The 14,396-nt window shown below is 42.1% G+C and overlaps 1 protein-coding gene and 1 long non-coding RNA gene across 4 annotated transcripts in view; one reads left to right on the top strand and one right to left on the bottom strand.

The window, feature by feature from the left end:
• Window positions 1–525: 525 nt before the first annotated feature.
• On the bottom strand, window positions 526–7,120 carry LOC102764958. 2 transcript variants are annotated; one of them, XR_436030.2, is made up of 5 exons: window positions 7,034–7,120; window positions 5,017–5,218; window positions 4,497–4,585; window positions 2,503–2,540; window positions 526–1,595 (listed from the first exon to the last, which is right to left on the bottom strand). It is a non-coding gene; the product is annotated as an uncharacterized LOC102764958 (long non-coding RNA). The 2 variants fall into 2 exon arrangements; XR_001515078.1 differs by lacking the exon at window positions 2,503–2,540.
• A 114-nt stretch (window positions 7,121–7,234) lies between these two features.
• UEVLD (UEV and lactate/malate dehyrogenase domains) overlaps window positions 7,235–14,396 on the top strand; it is a 29,145-nt gene continuing 21,983 nt past the window's right edge. Inside the window, exons 1-4 of one of the 2 annotated variants that reach the window (XM_006770888.2) lie at window positions 7,235–7,363; window positions 9,075–9,159; window positions 10,772–10,837; window positions 13,116–13,279. In XM_006770888.2, coding sequence (XP_006770951.1) covers window positions 7,322–7,363; window positions 9,075–9,159; window positions 10,772–10,837; window positions 13,116–13,279 — 357 coding nt within the window. In that variant the 5' untranslated portion in view covers window positions 7,235–7,321. Of the gene's footprint in view, window positions 7,364–9,074; window positions 9,160–10,771; window positions 10,838–13,115; window positions 13,280–14,396 lie in introns of those variants that run through there. The other variant, XM_015568577.1, reaches the window with a different exon arrangement.

Raw genomic sequence — 14,396 nt, 5'->3', positions numbered from 1 at the left:
ACACATGCCTCTGTTCATTCTCCCTTATACATTCACATCTGTTCAGACCCTACTAGTGACCTATCATCTCTCCCACCAGCTTCCAGAAGGCACCCAAGTTAGGAGAACTGTTTGGAGGTGTACTCTGAACTGGAGGGAAAAAGAACTGGGTATATACTTATCAAGAAAAGCAAGCTCTGATCCCCTATAATAAGACCTGAGATGACTCTTTAGGAATACATACATGAGGCACAACCATGCAGCCGAAGAATGCAGTCACTTCATGAAATGTGTTGAGCTTAAGTCATAAGTACTAGAGATGCTAGTATCATAGGTTGAGAAATTACCAAGTTTTGCTCATGGGTTTTGAATTCACATTTCCTTCCACAAAAAAAGGCTAATCCATTCAGTGCATAGAGCCACTTAGAAAATAGTTGGACAAATCTGTACCAAATAGGCATCAACAAAATGTGTACATAACCAAAAGATATGCTGGTAAGGGTGCACTCCTGACTGGAACTGTCAGTCATCCAAGCAGCCACAGAATGGGAACAACTTATACATTTTATTTTAAAAGTACTATGTTTACTCCTGTTAGAGCTGTTCCTCCCTCCCCATCTCCCCTTAGGGTCAGAAAGCTCCAAATCACTAGAGGGCTTATTCAGTATAACCTAAGGCTCAGACACCCAGCGTAACTGGATAGATCTCATACTTAGTTTCTGTCCTTGGTCTCATAAACTGCATCATAATGAGGACTAAGCAGTTAGCTTTTGTTTCTACACTTGCCTGTTTAAGTAGCAGTCAGTGCAAAAAGAATCATCAGGCCACTTCTTTGGCTATACAGATGAAGAAGACATTTGGACCATGAGGCAGTCAAGATCTTAGATACCCCAGTCTCTTGTTTGGCCCTTTTCCTTGACACACAAAAGCATGCTAGGAAAAGGCCAGGATCTTAACCTTCACTGCAACTCAGCTGAGTGGGTTGGTAAGTTACGACTCTCAACTTCATTTTTGCCCTTTTGTGAAATGAGGCTACTACTTGGTTACTGGCAGGATTAAAATAATGTAAAATTGAGTATCTTACACCTAATATGAAAATGAGGACCTTCCCCCCACAAGGTGGAAGCTTTGAGTTCTTAATAATAGTTGTGGAAAGGCCACAGAGAAATACCCCCAAAGAATAGGCTTAAAGTTGCTGCAATCTCTAGCCCTTGAACATAATTTCAATCCGGGACCCAGGAGAAAGGCATTACTTGGGAAATAGGTCTAAAGAGCTCTTGAGAATTTCTATCCTTAATAAGGATACAGAACAGAGGAGAAACTGAACTGGATATCTTAGTCTTACTACCAGTCTTAGGGACTATGAAACAGAAGGTATTCAACCACTTCCATCCACCCCCAACTACCTCCCCAGCCTCCCTCTCCCTGTTTTGAGCTAACAGAATACCAAGTCTTTATCTTCAAAAGTACGGCAACTTTTTCCATAAAATGTGACAAAAATAATGTGCAATTACTTTATGTGAAACCAACAACAGGAACTGTACAGCCAGCGGGTCAGGAGGGCTTCAGAGCTGCATTGCTTCACCAGGATCATCTTTGCTTGTTTCCAGTGGGATCTGAAGGGAGAAAAGTATGTCAGGTGGGTCATGCTTAGTGTGGGCTGAGATCATTGCCCTCCTTGCCAAGAGTGGACAGGGGTAGCTGCGTCCAATTCTGTCACCAAATGCCTCCCATCTCAGTTGCCAGAGGGGCTTAGCAGTATTGGAGCTGACGAGGCAGAGAAAGGCCAAATATCCAAGGTCCAACAGGAGGAGAGAGGAGAGAGACATGTGCCACCAGAACCATTACAAACCAGTGTTGAGGGAGAGTTAAGTGGGGTTGTTCGTGTGGGCTCGTCTAAGAAATGGTATTGAAGACGGCATACACAATGTCCCATGAGAACAAGCCTAGGTCATCCATGTCAGGCAGCTTTGACACTGGGCCTGAGAAATCTTGACCTCTACACCGCCAGTTTATTTGAAAGAGTCTGAAAAAGAATAGAGGCTCAAAAAAAGAAAAGTAAAAAGAATAGAGGCTCTTAGGAAAATGTATGTAAAAGATCACATGAAAGACAGAGGGAAGTCTCCCAACTGTAAGTGGAAAGTGAATAGTAATAGAAGTGGGTAAGCTACATAACTTCTTTGAAATAAAGAAGAGGGTGTTTGTTTCTAAAGTTACTAGAGTTGGATTTTGATGCTTAATTCATTTATCTGGGGCAGTGGTTCTCAACCTTCCAAATGCCTCGACCCTTTAATGTTGTGGTGACCCCCAATTTCATTGTTACAAATTGAACATAATTAAAGCATAGTGATCAATCACAAAAACAATATGTAATTATATATGTGTTTTCCGATGGTCTTAGGCGACCCCTGTGAAAGGGTCGCTCGACCCCCAAAGGGGTCCCGACCCACAGGTTGAGAACCGCTGATCTGGGGGAACACATTTCAAAGTAGGAATAGAGAACAAAGTTGAGGGCACACTTACCCCTCCTGGAGGATACTTATATCCCTTCCACATTGTTCCTGCAATGAGAAGCATCCATAAGACAACAATCATTGTGGCTCAGTTGGTGGTGTGTGCAGGGGCAAATGGGTGTTTCTGAAAGGTGTGTTGTGTTCCCTGAGTCCTGGGAATTGGGCTGTCTTCATTCAAGGCCTGATGGTGGATGGCCCAGCATGATAGCTCCTGGCTGGAGCTTTGTGGTCTAGTCTGAACTGAAATGGCTTGCGATGGCCATTTGGGGGGGCAGGGCTCAGATACCAATTGTGACATCAGCTCCTGTGACCTTGGGGACCAGTCAGAGTGAATATAGGATGGTTGGCCAGGATGTCAGATGTGTTGGGGCTGAAGAACCCTTATCGGGACGACCCTGTTCCCTGGTGGCTGACTCTATGCAGTTGGGATCTAGCTGGCATCAGATCTTTATTAACTCATCCACCTAGAATATATTGACTTTCAGCTTTATGCAGTCAAATGAAAAAAAAAGAAGAAGAAGAAGAATTCCTATGTAAAACACAAAACAAAAAATATCCTGGATTAACTGGAAGGGTTAATTGGCTAGCTATGTTATGAGCAATTACTTTAGATAAGATTGTTAGGACTATTCAAAGAAAAAATTTTTTAATTATCGATTGATTTTTAGAGAGAAAGAGGAAGGGAGAGAGAGAGAAACATCAATTTGTTGTTCCATTTATTTATGCATTCATTGGTTGCTTCTTGTATATGTCCTGATGGGGGAATCTAACCAACTAGACTACCTGGACAGGTTGAAAAATCTTGAATGTTGTGAACTAGCACAGTTAAACTTTCATGCAAGGTAAACCTCATTACAATTTCCTTCAGAAGGGAAAAGAAGGAACATAGGCTATTACACTCAATTTATAGCTGGAGAAACTGAGGCACAGGATAATTTCAGCAGTTTGGTCAGGAACACAGTGTGGCAATGGCTCAGCTAAACAAGTGCCCAGGGCCTCCATTCTCATCCCCACCCCCACAGAGGTGTGACTGTGTTGTGCCAATACCCTCCTAGGAATTCTGGGGCAGAGGGAGGGGGGGAAGCACCACCATCATGCCTTAGAGTATCTGGGGCTGGCTGAGACTCGATACCCCTGCCTTCAGTGTAGCTGCCTAGAAAACCTGCTCCTGTAGTCGGTACATTACTAAGACTCAGAAGTAAGTTTCTTTAACTGTGGTAACATCTTTGAAAAAACAGGTCTGAATAAAATGGGTGGGGATGATTTGATTTGCTAAAAGGACACTCTTAACGCTTGCTACAGGTAGGCTGGTCTAGCAGAATGAGTGTGAGGGGCTATTAAATCCAGAGATCTATGCTTACATCCCAGCTTCGCAAACAAGTTGACCTGTGTGGCCTTGGATAAACAGCTGAGGTCATTGCCACAAGCTAATCTGGTTCATGATTGGTTGACTGGTTCATGATTTTGCTTAGTTTTTAAGTTAGCATTTACTAAATGCTAATTATCAAGCTTTGCATTAAATGCTTTACATGAATTCCCAAATATAATCCAAACTAATAAGATCCTGAGATATCTCCATTACACAGATGAAGAAACTGCACTTCACAGAGATTAAAATTTCCCAAGTCACATAGCTAGTAAGTTGCACAGTTGGGACTTAACCCAAATTCACCTTAACTCCAATTCAGTATTTGCCAAAAGGGGCATTAAAATGCTGGCCCAATTTATTATAGAGCTTGTAAGTTAATAGATGGGAACAGTTTTCAAAACTAATACCTTTCCTTTCAAAACAGACCAGAGTTGTTAACAAATCTTTGAACCTTGATCTGCTTTTCAGTAGTGTTCCCCAAATTCTATTTCCCTGCTATCTACTTCTAATCATTTCCCCTTCTACAGTTGATCATATTCTCCAGAGGAATACAAACTCTCCACTGAGATTTTAGGGTGTTACCAAGTCCTCTGGAAAGGGAGGAATTCAGCCCAACAGACATGACCACCACTCACAGTTGTAGATCTTCATCCAAAGCCTGGCTGTTCCGTCGGGCCTTGCTCTCCTGAACAGGCCACCTCTCTTTCCACCTCAGAGTTGGAGTCTGAGTCAGAAATAAATGTAAAGGCAGACATGGCTCCACTTGTTGGTCCAGTAGGTAACTGTCTCTGTATAGGACTAGAAGGACTCCTGGCTGAAAATCCCCTCCAAGGCCTACCTTCCCTCTCCTGATCAGCAACTTGGCCTGGACTTAGTGAAAGCCAGAAGGTGGGCACTATTTTTGGCAGAGCCCTTATAAAGCCCATAATGCTTTGAAATAAGTGACGCTACATACCTAAGGGTAAGGGGGATTTAAAGATGTCCCCATGGGATGGGAAGTAGCCTGGGAAACTAACTTGGCTCCCATCACCTCCTGACTTCTAATTCGTGGTGAGATCTCAACTATCTTTCCCCTTTGGTCAGAAACCCCAGCGGGGAGGGTTAGCCAGAGGCAGGACTGACTACCAGGAATTTGCAGGCAGAATCATTACTTACCATAAACTCCGGAAACGTGCCCATGTAACATGCAAGGCCAACAAAAAGCATCCAGCCAAGCACGATCATGATAAAAGAATTTCTAAGGCACAATTGCAGAGTGAAAGACTTTTCACCAAATCTTGGCAAAGGAGTGTGCTCAAAAAACCCTCAGTTGGTAGAAGTCTCGCATGTCAGTTCCAGTCCTTGGATCCAGAACTCCCTAGTAGAGAAGTTGGAGTCTAGTGGGGCATTGTGACATCATTGGTCACATGACTCATACTCACTACCCGTCAGGTCAGGTGATTCCTCTGTTCAAAACCCTCTCGTGGCTTCCTCTTTCAGAGTAAAAGCCTAACAAATAGAAAAGCAGCCCCTGACATCAGAACTGGGCTGACCCAGCTCTGTCTCAGTGCTGTTAGCTGACTTGGCACTCGCAGCTAGGCTATGTGATTTTCCTGTCTCACAGGAAACCATCAGATGGGTCATTCAGACCATGACAAAATGAGACAAAACAAGGCCGCTTCATAATTCTGTCTAAACAAAAGCAAGGTCACTGTATAACCCACAAAATACCAAACATCCTCTTCTCTCTGCAAATATAAGTGATTGCTGCTTTTTTTTTTTAACCGATCACAGCTCTACCATCACGCTAGGTTGCCCATTTTATAGATATTTTAGATAACCAATCACAATTCTCCTTTCGGACAGCACCCAACCCAAAGTGGAGCTTTGCTTTCTTACACCGTCTCCCAAATCACCCAAAACCCAAATCCTATAATTATGGCGTAATCAACCCTTGTTTAAGTGTGAGTGTGTGCCTGCTGGTCTCTGGCTAAAGGGCATTTGCAAGCCGGTCACAATTGTTTGCAAAGTACTCACACTGGTCCTCACATTTTTTTCTTGAATTAGGCTTACCCAGGCTTCTTAAAACAGACTGCTCGACCCCACCCCCCTAAGGTTCTGAGTTTGTAGGTTTGAGGTGGGGTCTCAGAATTTGTATTTTTAACAAGTTGTGGGTGATACTGAGGCTGTAAGTCTGGGGACCGCACGGGGGAGAATCACTGCCTTAGCTCCCTCTTATTTCTCTGAGTTAGCCTACTTCTGCTTCCTCACTTCTTACTTCATTCTGCTCCAGCCATGCTGGCCTCCGCTGTTTCAAGCCTCCCCAGGCTCATGCCTGTTTTAGGACTTTGCTTTGAAAACTCTCTATGAAATGCTTATTGTTTCAGGCCTCAAGGGGACCTACCCTGATCTCCTTATGCCGCCTTTTAAAATTGTATTACCATAACACAAAATTACTTTATAACATGCACTCTCATTTACTTATTTATTGTATTTATTATTTTTGCTCTCCTCCTACAAATAAAAGCATCAGCCTTAGGAAAGCTGATGTTTTTGTGTATTTTGTTCACTTCTGTATCATCAGACCTGGAAAAATATCTAGCCAATAGTCAATGCTTAACCAAAAGTTTGTTGAATGCATAAATGCTCCTTCCAGCCTTTCAACCTTCTTCCCCTAATTGAGTCACAGCATTCTTGCCTCTAGGTCTTCCAATTAATACAATCACCTTTCTGCCAGCCCAACCTCTTGACAGTTAAAAAGTATCTCCTGCTCCTGCTCCTGCTCCAGCTCCAGCCAAGAACACAAAGCAGGTAGCTCACAAGTCAAGATCACCAAACAAAGCCAGTATATTGCATAACTTCGCCTTCCTTCTTCAGGTGACCTAATCCACCAATCTACCGCCTCTCCTATTTTCAAAGTTTGTGGGTTTTTTTTTCCCTCACCTGGTTGTTGCCTTTCTCTACCACCCATATGGTTACGGGACTCTCCCTTGATAAAAAAAAAAAGGCAACCCCTCCCCCGATGCGGCATCCTCCTCACAGGGCTGTCCCCATCTCCCAGTTCTCCACTACGCTCCTGCTGGCTTCCTATTCTAGGGCCCTGACATTCTGATTTTGAACTTTCATGATCTCTTTCTTCCTAAATCCCACTACAATATTCGTCCTTGATCTTTTTCGAAACTGAATTTAACACCTCTTTCTAGGAACTCTCTTCCACCTCCTTGACTGCTTCTCCTCAGGTCCTTGCTAGTCCTCTCTTCATAGATGTGCCCAAGTTTCTCTCCCGTAAGCTGGACGCTACTTCCCTCGGAACCGCCGCGGAGTGTGGGGCGTTGGAGGCGGGTTGACTTTCGAGCCGGGGAAGGGGCGGGGCCTTGCGCCTCCCGGGAAGTTTGGTCCTCGGCGGCCGCCGTCCAGGAGCCGGTGCGAAAGGAGGCCGAGGAGCTGGGGTCGGGGATCGGACTCGGGAACCCGCCTGGAGATGGAGTTTGACTGCGAGGGTCTGAGACGGCTGCTGGGCAAGGTGCGGACAGCCCGCCGGGCTGGTGCTGGGGCCTCGGGGCGTTTTCACCCCCGGCCGGGCCGCCCCCGCTTGTTGCGGGGCTTGGAGCGGAGGGGGCGTGGCCTGAGGTCGGCTGTTGAGGGAGGCTTCGGGGAAGCCCCCGGTCTCTCCCTCCCGGGGCCGGGCTCCGGCTGCACCCGCAGCTCCGAGGCCCCAGCTTCCTGCGGTGTGAGACCTCACGCCTCCAGCGTCTCTCGGTCTCACGTAGCTTCTGGCCCCTGCCTGTCCCGGGAGCCGCTCCCCTTTTCTCTCCGCTGAAATGGCTTGTTCCACCCACTCTTCGTTGACTTGCAGTGTTCACTCGGCCTCTTTAAGGTCCAACTCAGATGCCAGTGCCTGGGAGACGGAGGCAATCCATTCGCTCCGCTTGCTTTCAGAAATATCGATGATCCATCACATCGTGGGGTCATTGGGTACCTGCACACCTTACTCGTGCTTCTGAACGCCGCCGCCTCGCCTGTGCCTCCCCACGGCGCAGGTGCTCAGTAACCCTGCGGCGGAGGAAGGACGGGAGGAGATTTAGGCTTGAAGACGGGGCTGGAAGGCCCAGAGGAGGTCCTCTTAGCCTTGGAGGGTTGGCCGGAGGGCTGACCCGCGAGTCTGACCTACATTTCTGGGGATCGGCCAGCGCCAGTTTCCGGTTCAGGCTCTCTGATTCCCCACCATTGGATAGTCTGAGGCAGCCCCTCTTCTCATCAGTTTTCTAGTTGTAATTCTTTTTTTAAAAATATATATATTTTTATTGATTTCAGAGAGGGAGAGAGATAGAAACATCACTGATGAGAGAGAATCATTGATCAGCTGCCTTCTGCACGCCCCCCACTGAGGATCGAGCCCACCACCCCTGGCATATGCTCTGGCCGGGAATGGAACCGTGAGCCCCTGGTTCCGCCGGCCAGGCTGTAGCAGTTCTTTATTTTTATGACTGAATATTCCGTGTTATGGATATATTACATTTTATCCATTCATCAATTGATAGACATTTGGATTGTTGTAAATGTAAATGGTTCCTCAAAATCATTTTTAGAATGGTAATAGACTCATACTTTTTCTTTTATTTAATCCTCAGCACAAGTCTACAAGGTAGGTATTATTTCTCTTTGCAACTAAGAAAAATTCAAAGAAATTAGATGATTTTGCCCACAGGGCCACCAAGGTCACGTTTCTGGGAGTGCATCTGGATGAATGAGGAGACAGTTCACTCAGCCTGACTGCAAACCTATGCATGCTTTTTTTTTTTTTTTCTGTTCTCCCTTTGAAACCCAAGATGCAGTACCAGGAGGGTTGGAAGGGAAATTCAAGGTGTGTCAAGTGAATGAATGAATGAGGTATTCAAGAGTAAGAGTGGATCTTGAACAGTGGTTGGTGACAGGAGTGATAGATACACCTGCCCTACTTCTTAAGCCTTCAGGAGGTGTTTGGAGGCAGTTTGACTTAGTGATTAAAGGCTCGGGTCCTAGGTTTCATCTCTGGCTTCCCTGCTTAATTTACTAACTCAGCAGGTTATTTGTATTCTCTAGCTTTCACGTTCATCTTTATAGGGTTGTTATTACTACTCATGTTTGTAAAACTCAGAGCCTCGTACACAGTCAGTATTCAGTTAAATGTTGATTGTAATTGTTCTGTCATCTATAGATTTATTCTTATCCCATGTTCATTTTTCTCTTTTCAGTACAAGTTCAGGGATCTAACTGTGGAAGAACTAAAGAATGTAAATACGTTTTTCCCACATTTCAGATATTCCATGGACACCTATGGTAAGAATTGTATTCTCCAGTTTTTGCTACATTATGTAAACTATTATTTGTTCCTGGTGAGCTACAAAATTATAATTTCTCTCTTTTATCCCCTGATTTTGAACTACACTTTGTGACCTGTGATTTCTGAAGAAATTTAAATTAATACATTTTACATTGTAGTAATTTTCTATTGCTGCCATACAAATTAGCACAAATTTAATGACTTAAAACAACACATATTTACTATCTTACAATTCTGGAGGCCAGAAGTCCAGCACAGGTCACTGTAGATAGAAAGTGTGGACTAAAATCAAAGTGTTGGCAGTTCTCAGTTCCTTTTGGAGGCTCTGGGAGAGAATCCATTTCCTTGCCTTTTTCAGTTTCTTAAAGTCATCCTCATTCTTTGGCTCCAGGCCTCCTTCCTCCATCTTCAAAGCTAGCAATGTTGCATCTCTCTCACCATCCTGTGTAGTCCGATCTCCCTCTACCCACAGCTAGGAAAGGTCCTCTACTTTTAAGGACCAGTGTGATTCAATTACGTCCTTTCCAATAGCACGGGATAATTTTCCACCTCAGGTCCTTAATTACATCTAAAACGTCTATTTGCCAAGTAAGATTAGCATATTTAGAAGTCCCAGGATTAGGGTATTAAATATCTTTGGAGGTCATTATTCTGCTTACCACATACATGGTTGAAGTTTTAGTTATCTTGTTCACTTAATACAGAGAGTTTGGCTACCTAAGAAAGATTTTGATTTACTATCTTTCAAAAATTCTGACCACAGCCTACACTTGGAAATACATTTCATGCCATGAACCCATATACACATAGCTAAAATACCGTGGACTCTTTGGCATTTTTTCTTCTATTTATTCCATTCCATTTAAAAACAAGTGTAGTATAGTTACTGAGTCACTAAAAGGACTACATTCCAAGGCAGTATGATAGTTTGAAGCCAAAGGTAGTCTTTTCTATATTTAGTTCAGAGATTAGGGCATTCATTCTCCATCAGTGTGTCCTAGTCATTGATGAAATTTCAGGGATGTGAAGATTGAATAAAGGTTGAGAATAATGTAATTAGAGAAACCAAAGAAAATAATTATTGATCTTTCTAAAAGGTCACTTTCAAAAATAAAGCTAACATTTTTTTTCTTATTCTGAAACCTATAACCTGGTTTCTGAAAGTGATTGTAACTGCTTTGTTACATGTGACAATTATTTTTGTCCTCACATTTTATAATCCTTTACTTCTTTTTACATTATATCATTAGACCTTATAACAACTTTATGATTCAGTCTTATTATCTTTATTTTATGGATGATCAAACTGAAAGTCAAAGAGATTAAAGTAACCAAGTCACATGCCTTTAAGTGGGGAAGGTGGGCCTAGAACTTGGGATTTCAGTATCAAAGTCCTGTGTTTACTCACCTACCTGCTCTGCTTTCTAAGAAAAAAAAAGTAGTAATTTTCCTTTGTCAACATTTTATTGATTCCTAGACAATAGTACTTAGAAATTATGTTTTCTGTACATGTGTATGTGCATATGTGCATTACCTGCCATTGAGTCGACTTGATTCCTCTTCCTACTTCTGATTGCACATTTTGAGGCTTTTTTTTTTCCCTCTCAGTTTTCAAAGATAGTTCCCAGAAAGACTTGCTGAATTTCACTGGTACTGTTCCTGTGATGTATCAGGGTAAGTGTGGATGTTGAGAAATTGTGGAAATTTTCTAAATGAGCAGTTCAATAAGAACTTAAATTTCTTTAGTGCCATAATATTCGGACCTGTTCTGCATTTCTTATGGTTAGATGTTAGAAAGAGAGATAAGGAATTCCTATCCACCCCAAGGACTGGTTGGTTGATTGATTGAGTTCACAATTCTTACCCATCCCAATAATTTCAATATTTGCATATTAATGAAGGAGCTTGTGAATTTAAATGAATCATTGCTTAGTAGCATTTCAGTTTCTAGGACAATGTGGGAGGTAACAGGAGGGCATACCAGTTATCTTACTGCCATTGGTAAGATGCCCCTCATTGACTCTCCTAGTGCCATGGAGTTATGTCATTGATTCTAATGCTGGCTGGGCCTTTCAAGGTAGTAGTGGTACCTGCAATACCTTTTCATTGGAAGTACGTTTTTCCCCCTTTGCTTTTGACTAGAATTATATTAACTCAACGTGATGCACACTAGTTACTTCTTGCTGATCAGAAGGTCAGAATGTATTATCTTTCTCATTATCAAATGGGCCAATATAAATGGTTACTTTGTGGTGCTATGATCACATGACTTTATAATCACAGAGTTATCTACAGACCAATTGCTACTTCTCTCTATACCTGTATTGTAAATACTTAGGCACTATATATGGTGACAGATGTTAACTAGACTTATTGTGGTGACATACCTCAAAAAAACATTTCTTTAATAGTTAGACAAAAGTAGAAGAGGAGTATGGTTCTGGGAACTGCTAATATGAAATAGTAGACCAGGTATTAGGACATTTCTGCAATGTACTAATTTTTAGTCCTAGCTGGACATCAGAATTACATGGGAATCTTTTTAAAAATGACATCCAGTCCCCATTCCATTGAATCAGAAACTTTAGAAGAGTGGCCTGGATATTGGTATGTTTTGAAATTCCTTAAGTGTTTCTAATTTGCAGACACCTCTGGGTACCATTGTGCTTAGGGGAGCAGTAAGCAAGATGAAAAAAGTAACTTTCAATGGAAGGAGGATTTCCTTAGTAAGAAAAGGTTGCAGTGGAAAAGAAAATATTTTTACTTATAATGGGCCTATTTTCAGTTTTCAAAATGCAAACCCTGCCAACCCGTCATGGTACTTACCATATCATATACTGTTCTAAGCATTTTACATACATTAACTAATTTTATCCTCACAATAACCCTATGATGTAGGAGCTATTATTATTCACATTTTATAGAAGAAGGAATTGAGACACAGAAGTTAAGTTGCCTAAAATCATGCAGCTAGTAATGAGTGAAACCTACGCATTCTTGCTTCTGAGCATCCAGCTGTTCTTAAGTACAGTGAAAGACATATGCAATAAAGCTATGGAAGCAGGAATAAATATCAGGAGATAAAATAAAACAGCCAAGGTAATTGATGAGATTTCTAGTTGAAGTTTTATTTTTATACTTACATTAGGTTTCGCTTTGGGCTTCCTGACAACCAAGGCAGTCAGATTTTGGCTCTCGGTAGGCATGACCTACATGATTACAATCGGAAGAACTTATATGCAACTTCCTTTCTCAGTACACTAAAATTTAAGAACCACTGGACAATGTGACTATTAAGGTTATTTTCAGCTCTAAGTTCTATGTATCAAAACTAGCTGGTATGTTATAGTACCTGCAATTAGTGAGCAACTTGAGGGCCAGTATCAGATTCAACTTTACTCATTCATTTATTTTTTCATTTATTTATTAATTCAGTCATTCTTAATTATATAAGAGACTTGTATTGAGCAGCCAGTACGTTAGGCACTATCTTTAGTGAAGGGGTTATAGAAATGAATAATACATAATCCTCTCTTAGGAAGAAGTTTATAGTGTAAAGTGAGAAACAGAACTGTAAGCAACTAACTTCAGTGCAGAAGTATAAAAATACGTGTCCACTACCAGTCAAGATAGGTACTATAGCTCTGCTCGGGTAGAGTGAAGAAGATTACATATAGAAGATTGTGTATCTCAAACTCCTGACACAGTAGGTCCTTTATATATTTATTGAATTGAGTTGGATGTCTTAATTAAATTTCCTCAAATATTATGCTGGTGATTTAATGGGAATATATTTCCAATGTTAATGAAGATGAAATGGGAAAAATAGGCCTCAATTTACCTAAGTTCTTTATATATGAACTTGACTACACATCTTAAAATGCCACCTAGCTATACCATACATAGTGTACATGCCTTATTGTTTGAAGTATGTTTATTTTGTCTCAAATAGGTAATACATATAACATACCAATTCGTTTGTGGATTTTGGATTCTCACCCTTTTGCTCCCCCCATTTGCTTCTTAAAGCCAACTGCAAATATGGGAATCTCAGTTGGAAAACATGTGGATGCTCAAGGCAGAATATACTTGCCCTACCTCCAAAACTGGAGCCATGTAAGATCAATTTGGATTTTCTTTGAATAGTTCTTATTTTTTTGAGTATTTATCTTTGATCTTAGTGAATAAAAGTAACAAATAAGTTACTGAATTTTCTTTCAATGGTATTTTTCATATAGTCATTAAGAGTAATTTGAAATTGAGCTCCCAGGGATACCTGAGTCTCAGACCCCTGATGACAGCAGCCTGCCTGAAGCTGCTCTCTTTGAGTCTAAGAGCCAACTGTTGTTTGCTCCCTATCCTCCTTTATAATAAAAGGCTAATATGCAAATCAAACGAACAGTGGAACAACTGGTCGCTATGACACGCACTGATCACCAGGGGGCAGATACTCAATGCAGGAGCTGCCCCTTGGTGGTCAGTGCACTCCCGCATGGGGAGTGCCGCTCAGCCAGAAGCCCTGAGCCAGGCTCATGGCTGGCGAGCACAGCAGCCTGGGGGGAGCCTCTCCCGCCTTGTGGGGCGTTAAGGATGTCTGACTGCCGGCTTAAGTCTGTGAGTAGGCCTAAGCCATCAATCGGACATCCCCCAAGGCTCCTGGACTGCAAGAGGGCACAGGCCGGGCTGAGGGAACTCTCCACCCCCCAAGTGCATGAATTTGTGCACCGGGCCTCTAATCTTTTTATAGTTGTTTACTGCTTGATAAAGCACATGTAAAGTTACTAGCAAGTATTGGGCATTATTTCCTAGTCCCTCTCTATTGAAGAGTCTTATGTAATATACATATTTATTTGTAGTTTTGCCTGTTTTTGACCTTTGGTATATTAAATCAGATAATCTGTTATGTGCTTTGTTTTAACTGAGCATTTAAATGTTATCTGGATACATAACCGTTCTTTCCTTAGTCTTTTAGAGGGTAATGAGAGAGTTACCTGGAGCTTTGATGTATATCCAGGCTTTGACACAGGACTGGAAAGTTCAAAAGTTTAGGTTTCCAGGCTCATTAAAACAAGAATAGAATCATTTCCTCATGCTTCAACTAACTTGATTTTAGTGATTTAGCAGCTTGACTACACTGACTCCATTTTATCTCTTTATTCCTCAGTATTTAGGGATGAAGAGGTATCATATCTGCAGTTTACTCTTAATTGGTTCAGAAAAACAAAAAGAGGGA

The sequence above is a fragment of the Myotis davidii genome, unplaced genomic scaffold (assembly GCF_000327345.1).
Source record: "Myotis davidii unplaced genomic scaffold, ASM32734v1 scaffold2325, whole genome shotgun sequence".
Lineage (NCBI taxonomy): Eukaryota > Metazoa > Chordata > Mammalia > Chiroptera > Vespertilionidae > Myotis > Myotis davidii.
The sequence above is the reverse complement of the archived record's forward strand: the minus strand, read 5'-3'. Positions and strand labels throughout refer to the sequence as shown.